This window comes from Ascaphus truei, chromosome 6, assembly GCF_040206685.1.
Source record: "Ascaphus truei isolate aAscTru1 chromosome 6, aAscTru1.hap1, whole genome shotgun sequence".
In the NCBI taxonomy this organism is placed as follows: domain Eukaryota; kingdom Metazoa; phylum Chordata; class Amphibia; order Anura; family Ascaphidae; genus Ascaphus; species Ascaphus truei.
Window position 1 is genome coordinate 84633123 of NC_134488.1, and position 27473 is coordinate 84660595.

General features: G+C 44.3%; 1 protein-coding gene across 4 annotated transcripts in view; it reads right to left on the reverse strand.

The window, feature by feature from the left end:
• ACOT7 (acyl-CoA thioesterase 7) overlaps positions 1 to 27473 on the reverse strand; it is a 264500-nt gene that overhangs the window by 177993 nt on the left and 59034 nt on the right. For 2 of the 4 annotated variants that reach the window (XM_075604975.1, XM_075604974.1), the window contains exon 1: positions 13913 to 14066. The exons of 1 other annotated variant lie outside the window; for it this stretch is intronic. In XM_075604975.1, coding sequence (XP_075461090.1) covers positions 13913 to 13959 — 47 coding nt within the window. In that variant the 5' untranslated portion in view covers positions 13960 to 14066. Of the gene's footprint in view, positions 1 to 5755; positions 5896 to 13912; positions 14067 to 27473 lie in introns of those variants that run through there. One more of the 4 variants, XM_075604976.1, reaches the window with a different exon arrangement.

Genomic DNA, 27473 nt, shown 5'->3' on the forward strand with positions numbered 1-27473 from the left:
AGGGATCTTCTTCCTGGGGGTGGGCACAAACAACGTCGGATTTTTGTGTCTGTTTCAATACATTATTTTGCTGACTTAGGCCGCGCTTATAGTGCCGGCGACGTCTGAAAACAAATACATTGCCGCCGCGTGCGCTTATAGTGCGCACGACGGCGACAAAGCGACGTCGCGGAAACTGGAAGCCGGCAAAATTTGATTTTTCAAGGGCTGTCGCGTCACGTGACGGCTCTAGAACAAATCAAATTGCCGGAATCCCGCGACCCGTTACGTCACCCGCCGTCGCCAACGACGGCACTATAGGCACGGCCTTACCTCTGAGTGCTGTCTCTCTTTGCTGTCCTGCTGCCCTGCTAGAGATGGTAACGTACTCTTTACATTATTTATGGGCCTAGCACCAGGCCTTTCTGGATATCTACATTGGAGTGCTTGCTGCTTTTTTACACACACACGCACGCTGCTTCTTGAGGGAGGAAACCCCTGAGTCTCCTCAAATAAGTGCCTGTATATTGTGATAGAAGCGCATAGTAGAACAGCAGCTGCCAGTGACTCCTGATGAAGCAGCAATAGCATAGAGCAGGGGTGCGCAATCTTTTCCCCGTTCACACCCCTGCCTGCTCTCCTCGGCGCCTCTCCCCCCCCCCCCCACTTGACGTCAAATAACATGCGGGGTCATGTGACGTCCCGTCGCCATGGTAACGTGAGCCTGCGGCATCATTTAATGCCGGGTCACCAGGACAACGCGTCGCTGGAAGGGAAAGTAAGTGTATTATAGAGGCATCACACGGTCCCTTGGCATTTAATTTAAATGCCTGGGGAGAGAGCATGGGACCTCTATAACTGCCGCGCCCCCCACGCAGAAAATCTAGTGCCCCCCCAAGTTTGCAAGCTGCAGACAGAGGGAGAGAGGATCAGCTGTGCAGTGCTATCCTCTCACACAGACACATGCAGGCAATGAGACACAGTGATGTCATCAGACCCCGCCTCAGACAGGAAACGGCACTCCAAGTGAAGTGGAGGGACGCCATCACCGGAGGGTGAGGGACCCCCAACACAGCACAGAGGGAAGCCGCAGGAGCAGACCACTACCAGGCAGGACTTTCATCATTACAAGTGGAGGCTTGGAATTCCTTAAGCCCACCAGCCTGTGGAAGACTTAAAGAGGCCAGGGAGCTTCACTGCTGACTGAACTATTCATGCAGATATGCATTTTTTAGACACTAAGTGCATTTACCATTGCTTTTTAATCTAGTTAAGTTTTTATTTATTATTAAAGTGTGGCTATTTTATGATGCTGCTGCTCTCCTATGCACTTCTCTCACAATATACATACATACATATATACACATACATATACACATATATATTTATACATATACATATATATATATATATATATACATACATACATACATACATACATACATACATACACATATCAATATATATAGAAAAGAGAAGAGAGAGCGCACGCCCCATAGCGTAAAAAAGTATATTTATTGGTGGGAAATGAAAGGAAGGGAAGAATCTCATTTACAAGGGTATATAAAATATAGGCAAATGTGAATATATATATCTATATATATATATAGATATATATATCACCGTCAGCCCGATGTCTCCGCGTCTGTGATCCTTAGCCCGAATCTCACTTAGCAACAGCGGGGAACGATACACCGGAAGGCCAAAGATTACTGTTAGAAATCCGCAAACCAATTCTTGTGGAACTTCCGTAGAGCCTCCTATGGTCTGTAGCCACAAATCTGCTCCGCGCGTGATCCGGCTCAACCACGCGCTGCGTGCCGTCAGGGGGCGTGCCAGGGGCGGGCAGTGACGTCACGGAGCTGGTTCGCCCTCATTGGGCGAACCGCTCACGTGACCGGCCCTGCGCTCCGGCAAGCGGGGAAATTTTACATTTCCGTAAGACCTACGCTTCCGAGCCCCTACTAAAGCTGCTCTAATTGTGACTGTATGGGCTCAGTGCTGAGCGGAAGTGCGCCTCAGCGCGCCTCCGCCAGCAAGCAACAACCATGGACGAGGCCTTATGCTCAGCTGCTTTCAACAGTTTTCCAATCGGATGTTTTACACAGCTCACACAGCTACATTGTAGCAATTCATTACCATAGGAACACCTTGCCACATTTACTTATCCTAATCAGCAGTGGATTGTATGGAACCTGAGGCGACAGAGTAATGGGTGCACAATTGTTCACACAGTGGACTTGAGGCTAATTATCCATCTGCCTTCATTTTTTGCTAACCTGTGGATATTACGAGCCCTTGTTGTTTCCAAGCTTTCTCCCTGCACAAGCTTGTCATCAATCTGAGTGGAGTAGACACTGCTATTTTCCCCATCAATACAGCATATTATCCTTCACATTTCCATGCTGTCTTCAAACACAGTTTTGCAGAACTTTTTTGGATTGAAGTAATTCCTCACATAATGTATGGTGACTATATCTGGACTTTATCATCTAGCATACAGTGCTTCCACTGCAGCAAGGGATTCTGTCAAATGAGCACACGAGTCATGTTTTGCCTGAAATCCATTTGCTTCCACTGCAGCAAGGGATTCTGTCAAATGAGCACACGAGTCATGTTTTGCCTGAAATCCATTTTACATGGAATCCTCAGTCAAACCACTCACAGACAGCTGTTTCAACCTTGTGGGTCTCAGTGTGAAGTTGGTTGTACTGGCTTTGCAATTTTCAAGGCTGGGTAGGTTCACATACACACTGCAATAGTGGGGATCGGGACGCTATCACATGGAAACTACTAGTAATGTAAATGGGAGTTTCTATGTGACTGTGCCCTGATCAGCACCATCACAGATAACGAGTAACCCCAATTGGATTTAAGTGAATTCAGTGTAATGCCTGGCCTAGAGGACACATCAATATATTTGGAGACGATAAAGCCAACTCAAAACTACAAAAAACTCGATTGCAAATGTAGGTTTTTGGGAGGGAGAAGAAGAAGTTGGCCAAACTTCAGACTGTACCATCTCCAAAATGCTTCAAACCCTGTTTATTAAAAATTGGGGAAAGGAATCAAGAGAGGAACATATGAAAGGAGACTGTGGAGTTATTTGGGATGCAGTACCAAAAATATCTATATCTACCATTATAAAGGAGAACACTTTTAATATTTTATATAGATGGTATTTAACTCCTGTCAGACTTAGAGCAATTTATTTCAATGGGTCACGTTTATGTTGGAGAAATCGTGGCATAATGGGAACCATGGCTCATATCACGTGGAAATGTCCAGCGATTCAGGCCTTTTGGGCACAGACTGATTCTCCGATTAGTGCAATCACTGGTTAAATCTTCCTTTGAGCTCTTGGACATTTCTCTCAAGTCTTACAATAAAGGATGTTAAGTCAACTAAGAAGAAATTGACTCACTAACTGACTACTGCATAGAGTTGCACCTCCCACTTTGGCTGAGTGAAATGAAATAGTTTGGGAAGTCATGGCTAGATTTACATACTAGATACATTTACACCAGAGCTACAAAAAAACAGGTCCATAATATATATGCCTATGTTTGATTCCCATACTGTAGTTTGCGCGCGCAGAACGTCAAAAATGCCGATTTGCGCATGTAAACAACTGAAAATCGTAATGGTAATTCCGGCGATTTTCACTATACGGCGGGCCCCTGGAACGGAACCCGCCGTATACCCGGGGCCCTCCTGTACACTGTTTACCGTTTTTGCATTTTTAATTTTTTTTAAAGAAAAAAAAAAAGAAGTAAAACCAAAACCATCTTGCCACTTTAGTGATGTCGTTTAAAGCAGGGGTGCGCAAACTGGGGGGCGCGGGATTTTCTAGGGGGGGGGTGTGGCAGTTTCAGAGGCCCCGCGCTCTTCCCCAAGGCATTTAAATTAAATGCCGAGGGAGGCACGAGGCCTCTGCAACTTCTCTTACCTGCTCTCAGCCGGCTCTTCGGCGATGCATCGCCATGACAACACGGCGTCAAATTACGTTGCTGGGTCAAATGGCAATGCGACGTCACATGACGTTGTGACATCAAAAGACGCCTCAAAGGCGGAGAGCAGGTAAGAAGGGGGGGGGGGGCGCAAACTGAAAAGTTTGCGCACCCCTAGTTTAAAGTACGAGAAATTCCAGGTACCACAGATATCAATGTCATTTCAATTAACTTTCAATTCTCCCTGTGTGACAGGAACATACAATGTAACAAAATTATTCAGCAGCACTGATACTTCTAACATATCATTACTAAATAATTCGACTGAAAACGTTATATTTAAGCCGCAGTACCCATTGGAAGTCCCTTTTTTTTTTTAAACCTGCCGTAGCTGACCTGCGTTATCTGGAACTCTAAGGACCCCTTCGTGTCAAGAGATATTTGAGCTTTGTTGGTCAATATTAGGGAAAGTAGCTGACTACGGACAGGGTCACCATAAAGCTGCGTCCAGGGTTGCAGCAGCCGTAACGAGGCGTGCTGAGGCTGAGGGAAAGCGGGTGCTTTCCCTGGCCTTGGTTAGCGCGCCATCCGTGGGCGGGCCAAGTGACGTCACGGAGCTGGTTCGCCCTCATTGGGCGAACCGCTCACGTGACCGGCCCTGTGCTCCCATGAGCGCGAAATCTAAAATTTGGATAAGACACACGCTTCTGCACGCTTGCGGAAGCGTAGGCGAGCCCCTACTAAAGCCGCTCTCATTGCGGCTGCAGGGGCTCACTCGTAAGCACCAGCGCGCCTCAGCACGCCTAAGCGCTGACCATGCCCGAGGCCTTAGAAACACTACATCTTTCAATCATGTTGCAGCTTTCTATTGGTTGCATATGTTAGGCGGACCCTGGAAAAGACTTTCAAAGTTCAAATATCTTGGGGCCCAGGGCCACTTGTACAGAGGTTCCGGGTGTCTCCATGGACCAAATCATACAAATATAGCTATGATAAAGGAAAGGCAAGCAGCACTACAGTATGTGCTGCTTTACAGACACCCCTTTCTGCTGTTACCAAATGGTCCGGTCACTGCCAGAGTCATAAATGACATCACAAGAAGTGACAGGTCAGAGCTGCAAAACACTGAACATGGCAGCACACAGAGGAAGACCATGAAATCCTTCATATGGTATGATATTGCTTTATTATGTTATTCATAGGAAGGCCTTTATTGATATATTAAACACACAATAACTGTTTTAAATATAAACAATTGCATTCACGTTGTTGTTAATTGAACTGTGATCTACCATGATGGAAAAGGTGACCTAATGGCAGAGTCAGCTATGTGCAACGCAGCAAACGTGAACAAGAGATCTGCAGAGGCGCAGCAATAGGTGAGAGCAGAGATAAAAAGGAGGTGTAGGAACATATAATTAGGACTTGGGATGGGTGTATGATATCAGAAGTCGCAGCTCAAAATGCTTACAAACAAGCTTAACAGAAATATATGTCAAAATAATTATAGGTGTCAGATGTTGATAAACAAATGCCTAGGTGTTTTTCTAAAACCGAAACTATGAACTAATAAAAGGTTCAATCTGATAAGTAGCAGCATGACTTCAATATACATAAAAATACTGATAATAAGCAGAAATCTTAAATCGAATTGTAATTGTTCTCGAAATTCTCGTAATATCTTAAGCTGCATATTTTGTCTGCCACATTAATGCACGAGATTATTTAGAGCTTTCAGTTTACTTAATGGAAATTATACATAGAAAAGAAATACCAATCTCCAGCAGACAACAAAAACACATCAAAAGACTAAAAATGTACAATACCTTCTATGGACATTTTCCATGTAGTCAGGAAACTAGAGGAACCGTTAGCCTAGCATGCAAAGACAGCCAGTGCTGTGAATCAACAAGGTTTGCTGGGTACATCCGAGCTGATGCACTCATTCTGAATATGCATAGCTTCGTGATGTCATGCCTGATGATGTCAAAGCTGTGTCTTTTAACCACATGTGCAACAATAATAGTTTTCCTAAATTGCCCAATCTTGGTCTGAAGTTGGGTTTGTAGCCAATCACAATGTCTTTGATGTTGTCATAGCAACTGAATTGCTATATTATCAGAAAAGCAGATGGAAACTCTTCCTGCTGGTGACTTTAGGATACGTATTCATACACAAGTTGCAGGAAATGAGCTACCGGAGATTGTTTTTATATCTTTTACAGTGTCTGTCATGTTAAACAAGCGACTGTATATTACCTTATTATTATTACAGAAATGTATGTTATCTTTACAAATAGTAATATGGTTTCAAAAGAGACACGATTATGGCCAGACGTTAGAAGGGTTTTGTGTTATGCAAAGGAAGCTCATTTGTGAATATGGCCTTTGGAATCCTTGATGTTCATGCAATACAAAGCATGGCAATCATTGGCATGATTCATAGAGGTCATCTTCAATGGTCTGAAATCAGTGAGCTTTGAGGGTTCCGCCAGCAACAAAATGCATTGTAATGGAAAAGTACTGATTTTTTTTTATCAGTGAGACTACATTAAAATGTATAAGGCTGCTAATGCTAAAAAAAAAATCAGTAAGACACAATACGATCAGTGAGAGTTGAAAGGTCTGTATTATTGTAAATGTGGGAAGCTTTATTTGCCATTTTGAAACAAAGGATAGACCAAAGGCGAGTTGTTCTCAAACTCACAGTAAAGTATTGTGGTGCCCCCTTTAAGTGAAGGCCTGTGTTTACTTAAAAAAAGAAAAGGATGATAGTCAAATTATTTAACTTTGCATAATCGCCCTATGTCTATGGGAGTAACTCCAGAGTAAAGTATGATGCATCATTATTTCCTGCTTTTAACCTCGACAGCGCTTATTGAATGCGGGATGAATATACTTTATACTGCTTTGTATATTACTGAGAATAAAAGCCATTAACGATAGTTCCATGCTTTTTATGGGAGTAAGACCTGGTTCACGTTTCAGTGAATGCTGCTTTTATAATTAACTTAGGGTCACGTCAAACACATTTAGCTGATTAATTATCCCCTATCACCAAAATGCCTACTTTCTCAAATAGTATTCATTGTAATATTGTTCTCACCTAGCGTTGCAGTGTACGCAGAGCTGTTTATGTGCTAAAAAATGTTGGTGCAAAATTTACACAAAGAGAGTAATTTTTATTCTGCAACACAAAGTGTTATTCTACCAAGGTCTTTGCTCCAATTTTTATCCCATGTGTTTCATCCTGCAATTTGGGGACCACCAATCAGAGGAGTTACGGCTGAGTTACATGAAGAACAGATTACAATGAGATGTACCAAGTTGTGCGTCTCTATGCATCAATTTTTCTCCCTTCAATTTGCACGGAAAAAAAACTATAGTAGTGTAACATTCTATCTTCTAACAATATGCACCATGTATACGAAACTGTTCTTACATTTGATGTGACTCTGGATACAACACTGGAGAAGTGCTTCATAATACATTTTTCTCTGTTTTTCCAGGTGTAAATGACTTACCTGCAGCATTAACAATCTAATTCCCAGGACAACATATAAAGTGAGATTTGATATATCAACGCATCGTTGCTTTTCAAATAGTTCATATGTACATTTTTTTTTTTATTATTGTCACTCCTTATGTAGGACAAGCCGATAGTAGAATTAATTTAAATACAGGTTCACGCACTTTACAAGCTGTGACATTACCATTAGATCACGATTTCTTCCAGTACAAAAAACACTTAACATTCCTTAAACATATCAATTACTTTTACATAATGGTAACAGTTACTTGACCACCATAAGAAAATGTACTGGAGTTAGTAGCCATATTTTCCATGTTACTCCAGTATACAGCTTACCTTTTCGGTTTGGAGCTTAGATGTCGAGGCATAACTCCCTTCGTTGTGAAATGTAAAAATCTCAACACCTGTAGCATTGTAGCAATTAATGCATAAGCTATACACAAGAAAAACACCTTCAAACTAACCCCAGTCGGAAAAAAATAGCCTCTTATAGCATCAGCCTACATCATATCTAACTCTGTTTAAATCAAACATTACAATATTTCTCCTTTGTGTTGCTGTGTGTTTGGCATTACTGATGCTGTACACAGTAACTGTGAAGCAGGAATGTCATTTGAATATACAGTACTTTACTGTTAAGCTAAGTGAAATAGCATATCTTCCCAAATAAGACGGAGATGAACTGCGTATATCAGGGATACTAAAGGTGCAGTAATGCATATGGGTCTTCAGGAACATCCAAAAACCTTAAGATAAAGAACAAAGTGCTGAAATATTAATGTAATACTAATATGCAATAATAAGTGGATGTCACTGACAGCTTTGTAATCAGTAACGTTTAACCCGAGTTTAGCAGCACAACATTTTAAACAATCCACAACAGATAAGTGTAGGGCAGCAAAAGTAGAAGGAAATGAATTAACTAGTTTACAATTGGGGGGAAAAGATGAATCACAGATACTGTGGGAGTTCATTTTTTTAATAATAATATTAATAACACACCAAATAATTCTAAATATTAGCAACCACGCGATCATTAGTTCTCTGTCCAATCAACAGAGTTCTAGCCATTTGGATTCTATAGAAAATGAATGCATACTAATCTGGATTTAGAAATCCAGGTTTGTTTGGGGAGCGCAGATATGTAAAAGACAAAAAACACACAAAATATAGTGCAATATGTTTGTGTTAAATTAAAGTGATGCTTTTTCTTCAGATTCTGGTGAAGTGTGTACTCACAAGTCTCTCTCTTGTGTGGTGTATATAAAGGTATCTTTATGGCATCGTGCCTGGCTTCTCCATAGAGATAATTTCCTTATTGCTATAATGAAGCAAGAGACAAACCATAGTGCGATCAGAAAGTAAAAGCTTTATCTTAAAAATATGGTAAAACACACTCACATGGTGTTGGTAAGTAAAACAGCAAATTGATCATAAAATGATCCACGCCGGCAAACAGAAGCTTCGTGGCTGGAACAGTACACCCCGTCCACTCTCTCAGCTGATCGCTCTTCCCGTCTGTTTGTTTCGGTGGAATCCCCGGATGATGTCACACGACGGGTGCCGCGCTTGGACAAACTTCAGGTCGCGCTGCAATCAGCCTTCCTCTTGGTACAGGATACACTCAAACGCGTTGAGTATATTCTGTACCAAGAGGAAGGCTGATTGCAGCACGACCTGTAGTTTGTCCAAGCGCGGCACCCGTCATGTGACATCATCCAGGGATTCCTCCGGAACAGACAGACGGGAAGAGCGATCAGCTGAGAGAGCGGACGGGGTGTACTGTTCCAGCCACGAAGCTTCTGTTTGCCGGCGTGGATCATTTTATGATCAATTTGCTGTTTTACTTACCAACACCATGTGAGTGTGTTTTACCATATTTTTAAGATAAAGCTTTTAATTTCTGATCGCACTATGGTTTGTCTCTTGCTTCATTATAGCAATAAGGAAATTATCTCTATGGAGAAGCCAGGCACAATGCCATAAAGATACCTTTATATACACCACACAAGAGAGAGACGTGTGAGTACACACTTCATCAGAATGTGAAGAAAAAGCATCACTTTAATTTAACACAGACATATTGCACTATATTTTGTGTGTTTTTTGTCTTTTACATATCTGCGCTTCCCAAACAAACCTGGATTTCTACAACTTTCATTTGGATTGCGAGGACAATCTAATATTAGGGTTTGAGCTGCATATTTCAATTTGGGTGCATTGGTCACTTTCACATTATTGTATGTAAACTGCACGGTTTTTGTATATTTATTTTAAATATCACTGATTATATTTAAGCGCCACATTGATAACTACTTGTTTTTTCACCTAATCTGGATGTACATATATTAGAGCCATTGTTAGTCATTCAATGAACCAGAGCATGCGGAAAATCATCTGTCCCCACGGTGTCTCTAAAGGAAAACTCTAGTGTTCAAGTCTCCTGATAGCATAATTAACACGCATGCATTTTATTAATTATACTGTACGTGCCACATGAGTAGAAACATATCTGCTCTTTATTCTTAATGTACTAAGAATACGGCTCTTAGATGCTTACTATACTAATTGCACTTTTTGATGCTAGTCACACTTGCTGAATCCTTCTGAAACCACATATGGTGGAATAAGTAATTGTAGATAGTTATGGTGATTCATTTTGTCTAACAGTTTGAAGCAGTAGATCTGAAATCCTTTATGTCCCTAAGAGAAAAATATAAAAATCAATGAGAAGGTACAAAGTCTTTTACTTGCTCTTTATAACGTAGTAAATAGGTATATCCATTGCCTCATAGATGTATGTACATTGCACATTTGGATTCAACTTAGCACTCGTAGCATTCAGACGAACTATCATCTACCATTATCATTTACTGAAATGGGGCTCTCAGATTCAAGATAAATACTTAAAGCTGCAGTTCAGTCTTTTTTTTTTAAATTATTTTTTTTACTTCAATAGTTTCATGTGTGCAATCTCTAATTACCTAAAGAACTGTATAGCTGCCAGTCAATTCGTTCTCCATGTATTGATCGGCAAAATTTGGTGACATCATTAGAGAAGGGATATGTTTTTCATCTGCTTCTGTCAGTCAGTGGAAGCTCATGAATATTCATGAGCACTCCTGCACTGACATGTGCAAGAGGGAGGGCAGGGCTGACAAAGGGGTGTGCCAGGGTTTGTGACAGGACATGAAGGGGCAGTGCCTTAGCAAATGGTTGTTAAAATAGAATACAAGAAAATTGGTCTTTCAAAGTTGTTGTTTTTTAAACAGAAAATCCTAAAAGTATTTTTTCTTACTACAGAACTGATTTATTAAAAAAAACACACATGCAGGATATTGACTGAACTGCAGCTTTAAACAGAAAGAACAAGAAGACAGAGAGCCAGAGTGAAACTTTCCAGATTACATGGCTAATTTCCATTATGTCAAGGGAATCAGAAAAATAAGCCACCCACATAGCTCTAAAACATTGGGGATACATACAGCGGTCTATGTATCAATGGAAAAACGTGTGTTTTGATGCACTGCTGTTTTTTGGAGCAGAGCTCTTTCGTACAGAAGAACAGTTTCTTACGTCTGATACAAAATGTTAGACTTATACCAATTCAGATCTGGTGTATTTTTTAGGGCAAATAAAAGGGAAAAAGAATGGTGCAGAATGCGATAGATTTCCTTATACTATGTCAGAGGTGGCCAACTCCAGTCTTCGATGGCCACCAGCAAGTAGGGTTTTAAGGATATCCCTGCTTCAGCACAGGTGGCTCAATCATTCTGAAAGTGATTAGCCATGACATTTAAAGATCATTCTGACTGAGCCACTTATTGAGTCACCTGTGCTGAAACAGGGATATACTTAAAACGTGACCTGTTGATGGCCTTTGAGGACTGACTTGGCCACGCCTTTACTATATTCACCATGTAACGCCTCCTACTGACACTCAAGTAAGTCGCAAGCTAGGGCAGACAGTGCAAAATTGGAGCAAAGTACTTTGATGCCTATGTGCATGATGAAAATGCCTAGTTTAAAAAAATATCTGTTTCTAAGTTATGTAACAGTCATTGGGTCACTATATAAACCAATAATGCATCACAGCATTATGCACGTATCTAATGGCAGTGAACAATTTGTCAAGTGATTTCATGGAGCAATAAGGAGGTGTTAGTGAGGTTACTGCACACCATTTTTTTTCAGTGTTCCAGTGTTAGACTTGAGGCGTCAGACACCTACCTGGCTAACAGGTACAAATTGTCATATTTTACATGTCTCCTGCCACTGAAATGTTTGACTCCGGCCAAGCTGGCATGCGTATTTTTGTGCTTGTCACATAGTCTGCCCCTGCAGCTCTCAAACCGAACCAGGTCTAGGTTAACTAAAATATACCCTGACCAATCATTAATTGTCCAATTCTTTCCTCTTGAAAAAATATTTATTTGCATGTTCTTTCTGATCTCTGATCACAAAATAAAACAATTCCAGGCATCTGTTTGTTCAACGCACATTCAAGGAATACGTAGAGTTGCCCAAATAGATTATCTCATGTAGAAAGCAGTTATATTTTACATTAAAGCTGCAGACCAAGCAATATCCTACATGTGTTTTTTTTAATAAATCAGTTCTGTACTGAGAAAATACTTGTAGCATTTTTTTTAAACAACTCTGAAAGACATTTTTAATATATTGAAATGTAACAAGCATTTTTTGTTTCTATAGCAACTATTTACAAAGTCACATCCCCTGTCTCTAGCAGTGCACCAATTGTATCTAGTGACTGCCTGGTCCCATAATCTTCCCCACAGAACTTTAGTGAACCCCGAGCGGAACCTTCACTGATTGATCATAGGAGAATGGATTGATCGGCTAATTACTAATCATTGTGTGGATTGTATTAATGCACAAATTAAAAGGGGGAGGGGGAAACAGCAGCTTGAACAGCTTCTTTAAGGAAACAAGGTGACTTGTGCATGATCAGAAGTAGATTACACTGATCTGAACCAGGCTCACGTCCATCATATTCAATGTACTTACCACCAAGTTACTCGATAGGCTCATAACAGGGAGTTTTGTATTTTATATCTCTTTTTAACAAAAAGCAAAAGTGGAACTCTGGGTTTGTAAATAACAAATTTGTGCTAACCCATAAACCCTGGTATTATCACACTTTGCCGACTGGTAAACTATTAACCTTTTCAGTGTCCTCCAAAAAGTACAGGTAGTCCTCGATTATCCAACGGAATCCGTTCTGGAAGTAGCGTTCGATAATGAAACCGTTGTAAAGTGAGTCCCATGTTAATTAGTGGCGGTGAGCGTTGGATAACGCATTTCGGCGTCGAAAAACAGCCCATAGGGTTGCATTATAAATAAAATTATAGTGTTGGATATGCTATTCGTTGTAAAGTGAAACGTTGGGTCGCGAGGACTACCTGTAATCACTTTCTCATGGGGTCTTGCACTCCAGTGGTCCCTAGGACGAAGTGACTATGTCATGCTCAAGGATCGCATCCTGCGTCCCTATGCTGCCCAGGAAAGTGACGTTAAATAGGACGACTACTCTGTGTCCGGGTTAAGAGGTGCTGAGGTCATGTGACCACGATGTGCATAGGTCATGGCCCCTCTAATGTAACAGCTTCACCAGCACTGAAAGGTTCAAACTTGCAGGGAAAGAAAAGGGGGCTCTGGCTGTGCAAACTCTTGTTGAACACACAGTGACCTCAGACAGAGGAGAGCACAGATTAAATCAAAGCATCCGACATTTCATCTCACTGTGTTTATAAACTAACTTTAAACAACGATTTGAAAACGTGTAGGTATCCAGATATAAACCCTCAGCATGTATTACCAATAGAACACACTGATCCCAGGTGAGATTGCATCTTAGGAAGCAATGCTCCCTCCCAGTACTAACACCCTTCAATCACCCAGGCCCCTGCAGTCCTGGCAATCAGACACAGTACAAATGCGTTTGTACCAGCCTTGGTGGGAGTCAGACCCCGAGCTCACAGTGAGTGCTGAGGCGCAGGGTAATCAGCACTTCCGCCCTAACTAGCACACACCGCCGGTCACTGGGAGGAGGAGGCAGAGATCCCACCCACCTGCAGGGAGCCGCAGCCCCTCACTCCACAAACACCTGCACATTACAAGGCGCCAACCAGCACCAGACCATGTGCACAACACTGCACCTAGTCCCCACCCCTGCAGCACGCACGTCCTTACTGCGCCCTTCACTGGCAGCCACTGACTCAGCAGCATCACGGTTTTCCGGGGGTGGTTGCCAAGGAGGGACAGTGCTATGGTTAAGCTTGGCACCCACGTGTGTTATACTTCTATTGCCGGGGGTTGCATTTAGTGGCCCGCATCCTGTGACTCTCTTTCCCAACGCAATGCGTTGATCGGTTAACGGATACTACCCGGGGGGGGGGGGGTGCTCGGTGGGTTGGGGGTGACGGCCTCACCTGCTGATCTGAATGGCAGAGGATGCAGAGACCTTGTGCAGGGACATCTTCCTTCACTGCTGGTGCTGCAGGCTCAGAGGAGGAATGTGGCCGGCTGGAGATGTTCCTGGGTGCAGAGACTGGAAGGGGAGGGAGATCAGGGAGGAGACTCCCACACAATAACTGGGTCCTTCCTACAGCTCACAAGGAGACCGGCATGCTCCAAAGTGACTGAGCTCTCAGGAGTACACACCCGGGACATTTATACATGGAAATAAAATAGTTTTAATGTTATTTTCTTTTTACGTTAAAATGAAGATAGTCCTGCAGCACACAAGTGTGATTGGATGGAATACTTGGTAATTAGATTGTAAGATCCTCGGAGCAGGGACTCCTCTTCCTAAATGTTAGGCTAAGTCCCCGCTGGCGCTGAGCGCGCTCATGCTTGGAGAACGCTCCAAGCATGAGCGCGGGGTGTCTGGCGGGGGAGGTGGGGCATTGCAGGTAGTTGAGCGCAGGGGTAAGTCTACATTGTTTGTTTCCCATCGCGGCTGAGCGTGTGCGCACGCGCACCGCGTGAGCAGGGACTTACATATATCTATAAATGTAATTCCTCGCCTCAAGCGCCGCCCGATCAGTGCTAGCGGGGACTTAGCTTTACTATTATGTCTGAAGCACTTATTCCCTTGACCTGTTATTTATATTATTTCTTATTTATATGATTGTCGCGTATTACTACTGTGAAGCACTATGTACATTAATGCTGCTATATAAATAAAAACATACAATAGACCAGGTGGTCTATTTTTTTTCCCCTTCAGGTGGGCCGTGTGCCCGATATATGGGCTCACCATTTCACACGTGCTGAAACCAGAACTTCCCAAGTCTAAAACATTATTAAATATGGGCACATTTTTCTTTGGTGGCTGCTGCCCTACTGTTTCCTACATCCGGTGTAAATGAATAGCTAAACCTAAACTAAATAACTCCAAAAGTAAACAAGGATAACAAAAACATTAAATTATATTTGTCGATTTAAGGGGAAAAACAACTTGAAATCGTATTAAATAAAGAAAAATCTGAATGTAAAATGTTTCAATGTGATTTCTAAACTTGCATTTCAGGTAACTGTATTTCACAATGGTTGGTTGGATTGATTTTCGAGGTTAACAGAAGCAGAGCACACATGAGCGTCTACTTTTAACACAGTTCATTGCTGGAAACGTCTGCTCGCAAAACAAATACAGGCATACCCCGGTTTAAGGACACTCACTTTAAGTACACTCGCGAGTAAGTACATATCGCCCAATAGGCAAACAGCAGCTCACGCATGCGCCTGGCAGCACATCCTGCACAGTAATACCAACTCCCTATCTGTACCGAAGCTGTGCGCAAACGGGGAGACTACAGTATAGAGCCTGTTACAAATGCCTTATTTACATCAGTTATGCACGTATATGATGATTGCAGTACAGTACATGCATCGATAAGTGGGAAATGGGAAGTACTTCAGTTTAAGTACATTTTCACTTTACATACATGCTCCGGTCCCATTGCGTACGTTAATGCGGGGTATGCCTGTACGGGGAATAACTTCAATTGAATTATTTAAATAGATATATTTTATGTTTTTAATTGTAAAATAAGTTATTAAAATGTTCATTTTCAAAATGTATGTTCATATTCAGAAGTTTACCTTGTCATGTTTAATTTAGAGGATTTTGTATTGTTCCTTTCCTTAATCGATTTTTCTTTATTGCTCCTTGGTCACATGGGCTGTGGCAGCCACATGTCGACGACCCCTGGAATAGGCCGTGTAAGTAAATGTTAAGAATCGATAATGGCTATCATACCCTTTTTTCTAAACTCCTAAATGTCCCTCTGGTACTGAAGGGGTTAAGACAGCATTATCTGTTTCCCCTAATGTGGTGGAACCATTTATATAGAGTAATGCTCCTTGGACCCACAAATTTGCTCCTTTGGAATAAATAATTTATCAACATTTTTAACTGTGCTGGAGATGGGTAAGCGCAAATGACTTAACAACGTTATCAAGAACACATTATAGTGTCTTTAGAGCTATAAATTGCAATATACAGTACAACCCCTAAATTGAACTCGACAAGAGGTTTGTGGCATAATATCAAGATGAATTGGGGCGTGGACAATCTCAGGACATGAAATTAAAAAAGGAAAAAGTGCAATATTTCCCAACATCAAGGAGTGGTCAGAAATGAATCTCCAATGCACTTCAAAGTGTAGAAGTAAATAAAGCTTTTCCAAGGGGGGTCATCCCTTGAATACAATGTGCGGTTTCCGGTGATTGCCAATAATGCCTTTGATAGTATTGTAATAAAAAAATAATCATTATATTATCATAGATTGGAAGGGGTGGCCAATTCCAGTCCTCAAGGGCCACCACAGGTCGGTTTTCAGGGTCACTGCTTCAGCACAGGTGGCTGTCGAAAGCTGCACCACCTGTGCTGAAGCTGGGATATCTTGGAACACCTGACAAGGTGGTGGCCCTTGAGGACTGGAATTGGCCACCTCTAATAGATAGGGATCTGGCACATATATTGGAAAAAATGAGCACGCCTTCGTGTGGCTAAAACGCCGCAACCGGTCGGAGCTTTTTTCTTGTGCTCTGCTTTTTGTTTCTGATTTTAAAATTAAAAAAATGCTGTTACAATAAACCAAGAATGTTTTAAGCAGCCATTTGTGAAGCATCATCCATTCAATAAGTAGAGGTTCAGCCTATGTGTGTATAACCCTATATATGCCATGATGTCTTTCTTTTACGTCTTTCCTAACTACGTTTAATAGAGCAGCAGGCGACAGATAACACAGGCGATCTCATAGGAATGTATGACACCATGGACGCTATAAATCTACGTATCCCATTTAAAAAAATGAAGCTTTAAGGAAGGATATTGCAGACTACGTTCATGTGATTTACAAAGATGTCACATTGGTTTATGAATATATATGCCAGATCCCTAGATATGATCAGACACAAACAGGCGCCCACACTGACAGTCTGGCCGGCCTGGCGGCGCATCCGGGTTTGACCCGGAGACTACAGGTTTTGGCCACATATCTCCGGGCTACGAATTTACCTTGTAAACCTCCGGCCGACGGCGTCTCTTAGCGTCCTATCAGCATCTCCGCCTGCAACTTCTGTCAATATGGCTGTGTGGCGTCAAATGGCACTGCATTGCCATGACAACGGGAACACTACGGGACGTCATGTGGTGCCGCGTTGCCATGACAATGTGACGCCCCATTGTCATGGCAACTTGACTTCACATAGCGTCCTGTTAACATGGCACCATTTGACGCCGCACAGCCATATTGACAGCAGTTGCAAGGGGAGATGCCAGGTGACGCTGACGCCGAAGGTAAGCGCTAAATGTAAAAAATATTACCTCCGGGTTAGCTCTCAGTAGAAGGTGGCAACCTTGGTTGTGGGGCATCTTTTCCCTCTGCTGAGACTGCCTGGCATCTATATGGGAAATATGTCCTGCGTTCAGTGTGACATGCCTGTGAACTCCTGAAATTGAAGCATGTTTGAGAAGGTTGTTACCCTGGAGTCCTGAGACATAGCAAGTCTACCTTGGAAAGGACTGTGCTTGTTGGGTTAATATACATGTGAAGATGACATGAGTGGCGTGAAGAACTGGGCAGTATCATCCTATGGTGGTCAGAGACCTTTTATCAGGATATATGGAACCCCTCTGAGGCAGCATAAACTCGCTGACCGTTGGCATTACGGTGTCTGAGGTCGAGTCCCAGATGCCGGGTCTCCCGGTCTACTGTATAAAAGACACGGATGGCCTGGTAAGGGTCTGGCACCGTAACCACCTTCTTCCTATCCCACAAGTGAGAGAAGATGAAGCAGAGATACTGACTACACCACTGGACGGTGTAACCTCCGCAACCTCTGGGAAGAACGTTGTTGGCTGGAACTCCTCCCCGGACAGCAGGTAAGATGTGCGCTCTTCTCCACAAGTTCCACCCAGGCTGAAGTCATCCGGAACAGCAACGGGTGAGGACACCCCCAACAGGACGCGATGCCGGGGTGAGTCAATTGCCCGGGCGACCATACCTATGGGGCTACCTTGCTCCGCGGTCACCTGGAGACTCATACCCGACACCCCTGGGGCAGTCCACTCCCCCTCAGGAACGACAGCAACCCCAGGTCCCAGTCCTGGGACCGAAAATACTTGGGCGCACGGCCGCCGCAGGCTCATCGACGGTGGATTCTAGTGGCACCAGACCACTGGCACCTCCGGACACATCCATAGGAGCACACGGGCCCACAGCATCCATGGCAATATAACTTGATAGAGCCACCCCAGTTGGTGTGCTGGCATAGGACACATTCAAACTCTCACTTTTGCTCAGCTCCAATGTGAATGAAACACTGGAGACAGCATGGCAGACTCCTCCCAGCACTACAAAGAAATCTGGAGTGCTCCCTGAATGTTACAGATGGAGGTGGTAGAGGTATTTGCCTCAACTCTAAATCAGAGATGGTACTTGATAAGGAAAAAACAAATATATAGGAAAGATCAAAAATACAGACCAAAAGTATTGAAAATATACTGGCCACAGACTTTTGCTGCTGCTCAACTGGAAAAGGATCTTCCCTGGATCCTCATATGGTAAGTGTAAACAGAATGCAGTGAGCGCAAAAGAGAGGGGGAAAAAAGTTGAATTAATATTTTTGCGTCTTTAATGACTCAGAAGTAAATGATGACCATCGAGGGATGGGGGAGTGGGGATGGGTGGAAGTAATAATGATAAATGTAATAGTAACACTCACATGGCCGTGTGTGAGTGGTTGGTAAAACTGTAGCAGAGTCTCGGATGCTCTGAAGTATAGTGGACTTCTACTTCTTTCTTGCACCGAATCCCTGCGGACCTTCCAAGCATAACCATGCAACAGAGAGATAGTCGGGTTGGTGCCCCCTCAGTGTGATGTCATAGGGCAACAAGAATGATGTAGATCGATAAATAAACAGTTTATTAATAAAAACAAGAAAGTATCTAAACACACAGTAAAAAGTGCTCGTTTAGGCTCGCTAAACACTGTGAGTGTTTAGATACTTTCTTGTTTTTATTAATAAACTGCTTATTTATCGATCTACATCATTCTTGTTGCCCTATGACATCACACTGAGGGTACGCAGGAAGGCAGAGGACACCTCCGAGTCACCCAGATCTGCCCAGCATGCTAAGCGGTCACTCACATATGGCCATGTGAGTGGTATTTATTTATTAAATTAATCTATATATACCCCAACCGTTTACCCAACGTTTGGCACCAACCCCGCAGGGATTCGGTGCAAGAAAGAAGTAGAAGTCCAGTATACTTCAGAGCATCCGAGACTCTACTACAGTTTTACCAACCACTCACACACGGCCGTGTGAGTGTTACTATTACATTTATCATTATTACTTCCACCCATCTCCACTCCCCCATCTCTCTTTCAGTCACTTAGTCATCATTTACTTCTGAGTCATTAAAGACGCAAAAATATTAATTCAACTTTTTTCCCCCTCTCTTTTGCGCTCACTGCATTCTGTTTACAATTCCTCCCAGCACTAGGCACACTGTGATAGGCTGGTAGGGAATAGCTCCTCCCCTGGGTGGAATCAGAGGCAGGGCTGGTGTGGTTAGAGGCGGACATGGCTCTGTTTAGCCAGATACTTTAGTGGGCGGCACCAGACTTTGGCGCGAAAGGATGCAACTGTTTTTGCAAAGTTTTGCAAAAAAGAACTTACAGCCCATGCGGTCTGCTGCTTCTTGGCGGGAGCACCATTTTGTAACAAATAACAACCACCCGCGGTGGCTGTCATTTTAGATCTCCTTTAGGACCCTTTTGAAAGGTCCAGAGTCTGCCAGTGGCCCAATCTCCACATACACTGCACAGCTTGGCCCTTACAGCCGATTTTCAATTGGGGTTCACTCTCCCAGGATAATTTTCCAACTGGGAGCCCCCAATATAGAACATAACTTTACTTATGGTACCCAGGGTTTTCCACAGTATTGTGTAGACCCTGGCCCACTGGAGGAGGGTGAGCACGCTCCCTGGTATCATACCATCAGGGTACACCCCAATGAGCACCGTAGGTATGCCTTGTTTCAGGTATGGGTTCACGCTCACTGGTATCATGCCCTTGTGGTACGCCCCACCCGCACAATCAATGTGTAAGTTACCCAGGGGCTCCCCACAGTGCATGGTGAGGTTTACCCCTTGCCCTGTCTTTAAGCTGCGGTGAAGGGTCATCACGCTTCCTGGAAACTTGCCTTCAGGGTACGCCCAAACACGGTTGAAAAGGGAAGGGTGCAGGGATTCCTCTCTCCCCAGCAATGCCCAGGGAGAACTCCCCCCTTCCCCGCACAGTCTATGTGCTGGGTGCCCAAGGGCTCCCCACAGTGCATGGTGAGGTTTCCCCCTGGCCCTGTCTTTAGCTGCCATCTGTGGATGGGTGCCCAAGGGTCCCTGGTACTATGCCATCAGGGGTTCTGGCCCCTTCATGCATCAATGTCCCTGCTGCATCCGCTGCTGTGTTGCTGCTGTTTTTAAAGTCCCTTTTTACTTGCTGTATTTCTGCAGTCTTGAAAGCCTTCCCTGATCTCAGCAGTGCCTCCAAATGTAGCCCTATATATATATATATATATATATATATATATATATATATATATATATATATATATATATATATATATATATATATATATAATACATTATTAGCTCCTGGATCAGTTTGCTTTCAAAATCCTGGCCTTGGTTGGAATGAAGGCGGTTGGGCAGGCCATAATGCACGAAGTACCTTTCCCACAGTATCTTCGCCACCGTGATGGCCTTCTGGTTTTTGGTTGGGAAAGCTTGTGCATATCGTGTGTAATGGTCCGTGATGACCAGCACGTTACAGATACCTCGGGCATCACGCTCGATGCACAGGAAATCCATGCACACCAAGTCTATGGGACCCGAGCTCTTCAGGTGAGCCAGAGAGCTAGGCATCCACCCAATCGGATGACCTATGACCAAGTTGGGGCACCCCATTATAAGGCTCAGCAGTGGGCCCGTAGCAGAGTGAAATATGTCATAGAAATGTTCACGGAAATGCATAACTTAATGTAGAGACATTGTGCATGTGTTAAGATTGTACATAGTTACTGTATTTTTATTATATAACTTTTGTATGTTATGTGTACACTGTCCCAGGCGAGGTCGTTGGGGTTTCACCATGGGGAGAGTGTAACTAGATTCCCCCTGGACCCCTTTTTGCCTCCCTGTGTCCCCTTTCCCTTACCTCCACTGTAGTGCGGAAGGCTGCGGTGGGTGCGGGTGCCGTCGGACAACAACGAGGCGGACCCGCCAGTCAGGTGTGGAGGGCGACCGGATTGCCGGTGCTCCTTGGTGGGCCGCCAGGAAGGGTGCCACCATCTTGCACACAGTAGCACATGGGCAGTGAGTGGTGCATGCACAGAAGGAGCTGCAGGGCGGCCATTAGGCAGAGGAAGCACCTTAGGGGACTAGAAACCCCATCAGGCTTAGGGGCAGCGAACCAGGTGATGCCACACAGCCAATAAGGCTGCAGCTTTCCCCTGCACCACAGATAGATACATTTTAAGCGCTGTGAGCACTCCAGTCGGAGCTGGGACAAGGAAGGGGTAGGTTGTATGTGCAGGTGTCTGTGGCCCCAGCACTAGGCCAGATACCCCCTGTTAGGCAACAGCTAGGCCACCGACTCCCCTTACAGCTTGTGGTTGCTGCAGGGACCGGCCCAGTAGTTAGGGACACTGCCCTTGTAGCACCAGAGATAGGGACACAGACAGGACCTCCATCGGGGTATTGACACGTGTTGGGGAAGCACGGTGTGGGGTTACGGCCCTGCGAGGCCTATTGTTACGTTTGAGGCACTATTGTATGTGGTGTACAATTATTCTTATGTCATTAGTAAAACTGTTCTGCTTTAACATTGTGTATTGTTTATATGTGTCCTGTAACGGGGTCATTCTACACTATAGAATCCCGTACAGGTGGAGGCACTACTGAGCATCACTCAGGTGCACCCCAGGTTCCCAGAAGCGGAGGTCAGATCTCCTGGGCACCATCAGATATTGCACCACATCCACACACCATAGCCACACATCTCCCAGGGCGTGGGGGAAAGTGCGCTACATATCTTTGATGAATTGTAGCATATCTAACATTTTTGTGATGCTGAGTTTTTTCACACAATAGTAGTATTATCTTTACCAGTAGTGCTCAACTCCAGTCCTCGAGCTCCCCCCCCCCCCAACACACCCCACCCCAACAGGTCAAGTTTTCAGGATATCCTTGCTTCAGCACAGGTGGCTCAATCGGTCCCTGCTTCAGCACAGCTGGCTCAATTAATCTCTGCTTCAGCACAGGTAGCTCAATCAGAGGCTCAGTCTGACTGGGCCTCTGATTGAGCCACCTGTGCTGAAGCTGGGACATCCTGAAAACCTGACCTGTTAGGGGGGGGGCTTGAGGACTGGAGTTGAACACCCCTTATCTACACTACATTCTGCTAATGGGATAGTACATTTATACACAAGTTCATCTTTACACATTTTTATTGATATTTAGTGCACAGAGCATTTCTTTTTCACCATCAAATAAAAAATAGGTAAACACAATAGTGTTACGTTTTGCAACATTCAAAAAGTGGCCAGAAATCAATCTCCAACACACTCACATGTGTAGATGATAATTGTGCATTTCCAAGAGTGAAGATCATCCCTTGTATATACTGGGTGGTGTCCATAGATATGGCCTCCAGAACTGCTTCAAAAAAATACCAACGCAGATCATCTCAACATAAGGGACCCAAAGCTCAGGATACGCGTATAACTCACTTATGTTTGTGAGGTTTTTTGCGTGATTTTTATTTATTTTTACCTTGAATAAAGCGGTTTAGTGTGTCTCTACTCTGATTTTTTAAGCACTTCTTGAGGACATATCTGTGGACACCACCCATTATACACAAGGAATGATCTCCACCCTTGGAAATGCTCGATTATCATCTACACTTGTGTATTGGAGATTGATTTCTGACCACTTTTTGAATGTTGTAACACCTACTGCACTATTTTTCTGTTTTTCTATAGTTTATTTCGTGCCTTGAGGTTATCTGCACCCTTATTCCTTCTGGATGTACTGTTTAAAGACCTGTTGGAAAGTCTTTCTATTTGGAGCTGCGTTCTATCTAGGGGTTGTATATTGCATTTTGTATCACTATTGATATTGCCTCAATTTTTAGATAATGTGAAGTCATCTGTGCTTTTCTCTATCATATACAGAAGCACACACAGACTCTCCCTTCTTCCCTCTCCTTCACTCTGTGTACTGCCCACGGAGCAGATCTCTGTCTCTCTGATATCTGCTGGGATGTCACTGACCGGTCCTGTCTGATTAATAGAGCTCAGAGAGACTGAGCTACACACTGCGGGCAGCACACAGAATGAGGAGGAGGAGGTTTGTCCAATTGCAGGCTGCTGTTTCATGCCCTGGAGCTGGAATCGGGAAGACATGGGTGCCCCTTAATAAGTGCTGGCCCTAAATGACTGCTTAATCTGCTTATATGAGAGAGACGCCTATGGTCCTGAGTTACAATAAGCGGCAAATCCATGCAAATATAGTTATTGCAAGTCCTTTGTTGTCTGAAACCCCCATGTAAATTCACATTTCTAAAAAATGAATCCATCCTTAACCTACAAAGGCTCAGATCCACGAAAAGGTGCTAAGCTTTATTCCCATTCATATGAATGGGTGTTGAGGCATACTAAAGTGCATCACCCTTCTATGGATCTGGGCCAAAGAATCTATGGGGAAGTTGAATTAGACGGCCACTAGATGGTGCTATACCAGTTCTGTATCATCAGCTCCCAGGAAAGTTGCCTCTCTACTCAAATTCTTTTTGAATGTGCAGTTAAAAGTTGTGTCCCAAATAAGAACAAATTGAACCATTGATTGTGATACATTTGTAGCCAGGCTTCCCAGGCTTACCCTTATCTCCGTATGCTCTTGTCCCCATTTGCTGATCTATTCTGTTTATACATCTCTCTCCTGAGTTTATTGTCTAGTTCTAGTTAATTTTTAGTTATATGTTCTTTTAATAAAAAATTTATTGCGTCGTCATATATTTGGATCACAGTGTTATATACTCCTGTGTGAGAGAACCTGTGAGTAATTTGTCACTTAATTAAACAATTAAATAATTAAATAACATACTATTTAAGTAGTGTACCCACTAAGGGTGTCATTATGTTCCTGAGGAAGCTGCCGCCAGTTCAGCGAAACGCATAGAGCTTTCAACACCGCATGCAGTTGCTCCAGACTTGAAGGTGAAGAGCCTGCCGTGCCGTTCCGTTACCTACCTCTCCCTCCGTCCAACCGGAAGTTGTCGGTCCTTGACGGACGTGAAGTCAGACGCTGTCCACCGCGATCTGACTGAGGGAGCCCTGAAGTGAACGGCCAGACTACCACCTCTCCCGGCGTTAATCTACTGCCTCAAGAAAACCTTATGTGCCTGTTATCAATGTACACATTGTGAGTACATTTCTTATGCTTTTTAAATAATATAAATTCGTTTATTGGTCCACACCGTGGTCTCTCCTTGTTGTCTTCTATGAATACCATCCTGAGTGAGAGCCCTCCTGATTTTCCATCTATCACGTTCCCCGTTTATGCTGATTCTTCACTTACCTGTTGTAAGTAGGCAATCCAATTGAGCCAAGATTTCATTTTTTCCACAAGTGTGTGAATTTGCTGCACTATTACTGTCTATTTCTTTTTTTGGGGTGTTCCTGAACCATTGCTCCCTTCAAACCCTGGATGTCCATCATGGTGTATCTGGATAACATCATCGTCTTCGGCAGAACACTGGAGGAACATGAGACCAGACTCCTGAAGGTGCTCGATCGTCTCGCCCAAGAGGGACTTAAGTTGTCCTTGGATAAATGCCGATTCTGTAGGACCTCAGTGACCTATGTAGGACACATCATGTCCGCCGAGGGGATAGCCACCGACCCCGCCAAGATAGAGGCCGTAGTAAGCTGGCCATGACCCGATAATGTGGTAGAATTGCGCTCTTTCTTGGGGTTCTGCAGATACTATCGTAGATTTGTGGAGGGATTTTCTCGTCGGGCCAAGGCCCTCAACAGTCTTCTCAAAATATATCCAGAAGACACGGGACGAAAGGCAACCTCTGCACGACAGTCCTTCGGGGACAAGTGGACTACAGAGTGCGAACAGGCCTTCCTGGATCTGAAACAGAGTCTGACGTCTGCTCCAGTATTAGCCTATGCCAACCCCGAGCAACCCTATATCCTACATGTGGACGCTAGTCTCAGTGGACTAGGGGCAGTCCTGCATCAGAAACACCCAGAGGGATTACGACCAGTAGCCTACATCAGTCGCAGTCTAATGCCCAGTGAGCAAAACTATCCCGTGCATAAGCTCGAGTTTCTCGCTTTAAAGTGGGCCATCGTGGACAAGCTTCATGATTACCTCTATGGAATCACCTTCGAGGTGCGAACGGACAATAACCCCCTCACGTATATAATCATGACCAGCTAAACTGGATGCGGCTGGGCATCGTTGGTTGGCCGCCCTCTTCAACTACAATTTCACCTTGAAATACAAACTGGGCCCTCTGAATGTGGGAGCCGATGTGCTGTCCAGAAGACCTGGACTGGTTGCCACCCACGACGATGACCAATGAGAAGAAATCCCCGGTCCCGGGATGCGGGCTCTGTGCTGCACCGCAGCCATATTTAATGATCAAGTCGCATTTTCTGAATTAAGGGTGGCAGATTCTCTAGGGTGTGCGCCCCAAGCCATCCCGGCTGCGTACCGGGACCCCAGCGGCATGCACATCACCCCTGACAAGATAATATCCTGGAAAGATATGGTGCGTTACCAGGTTCGTGACCCAATAGCCGATGCCATCCGCCACGCTATCCAGAGAAACCGTACCGATCTACTCAAATACGCCCCTGGCGGTGTGGGGGGGGGGGGGGGTATTCTGATGCGAGAAGCAGATAAGTTTAAAATACGGGACAATTTATTATACCGGGTTGTGAAGTATCATAATCATCCAAGTAGGAGGCAGCTGGTCCTACCTAAAATGCTACAATACTTGGTGTTACGGCCATTACATGACGAACATGGCCATTTGGGCGTCGACAAAACCTTTGGACTGGTGAGAGATCGGTTCTTCTGGCCAAAAATGAGGGAGGCTGTGGAGCAGCATTGTCGACGGTGTAGCCGATGCATCCAATGCAAAACACTTCCCACCAGAGCCGCCCCAATGGGTCATCTGAAAAGTACGGGTCCCATGGACTTAGTATGCATTGACTTCCTGTGTATTGAACCGGATAGCCGGGGAATCGGCAATGTGCTGGTCATCACAGACCATTACACGCGGTATGCGCAAGCCTTTCCGACAAAAGACGAAAAAGCCATCACGGTAGCCAAGGTGCTTTGGGAAAAATACTTCATACATTATGGGCTCCCCCACCGACTACATTCTGATCAGGGCAGAGACTTTGAGAGCAAACTTATCTGGGAATTACTAAAGATCTTACACATCACCAAATTACGAACCACCCCGTACCACCCTGAAGGGGACACCCTGCCCGAACGGTTCAATCGCACGTTACTGGACATGCTGGGAACCTTAACGGGAATGCAAAAGACTGAGTGGAGTAGACATGTGGAAACGCTAGTACACGCATACAACTGTACCAGACACGAATCTACCGGCTTTTCGCCCTACTTTCTGATGTTCGGGAGAGAAGCCCGACTGCCGGTAGACATACTGTTGAGGGTCTCCACTGATGGGGTTCATAACGCCACGCATTTCAAATATGTGTAGAGACCACAAGAGAACCTGCAACAGGCCTATCGCAAGCTGAAAGATCTACGGAAAAGCTGAATGCTGGTAACAAGAAATGTTATGACCACAAAGTTAAACATCGGGACATTCAACCCGGAGATGCGGTACTTCTCCGTAACTTGGGAGTACCGGGAAAACACAAGCTGGCTGACCGGTGGAGAGAAGGAGTCTATGAAAGGGAATCGCAGATGCCTGGCCTCCCGGTCTATCGTATCAAGGACTCGGAGGGCCGGGTAAAGGTATGGCACAGAAACCATCTGCTTCCTATTCCGCAAGTGGGAGCGGATGAGCCCGAAATACCAGCCACTCCGTTGGATGGAGAAACGAACTCGGGTGAGGGTGGTCAAGAGACTGACAATAATACGGCCTATGAAGACCCCCAGGAGGGACCCTCTCAAAGGGGACCTCAGATGCGACGAGCATTTCCCGCAGGAGCTACGGGAAAAGAGCTCGTGAACAAACGCCAAAAACGGTGGCTGCCGAGAATTCTACTTTGGACCCACAGAGTCCATGTTTTGTGCCTTCCAATTATCATGTAGAGACTGTAACCCAAACCAGGGAAGAGGCTGAGCCTCAGGACTATAATAGTCATTCTCCCGAGGGAGTGACCGAAGAACAATTACGACGGAGCCAGAGAGTT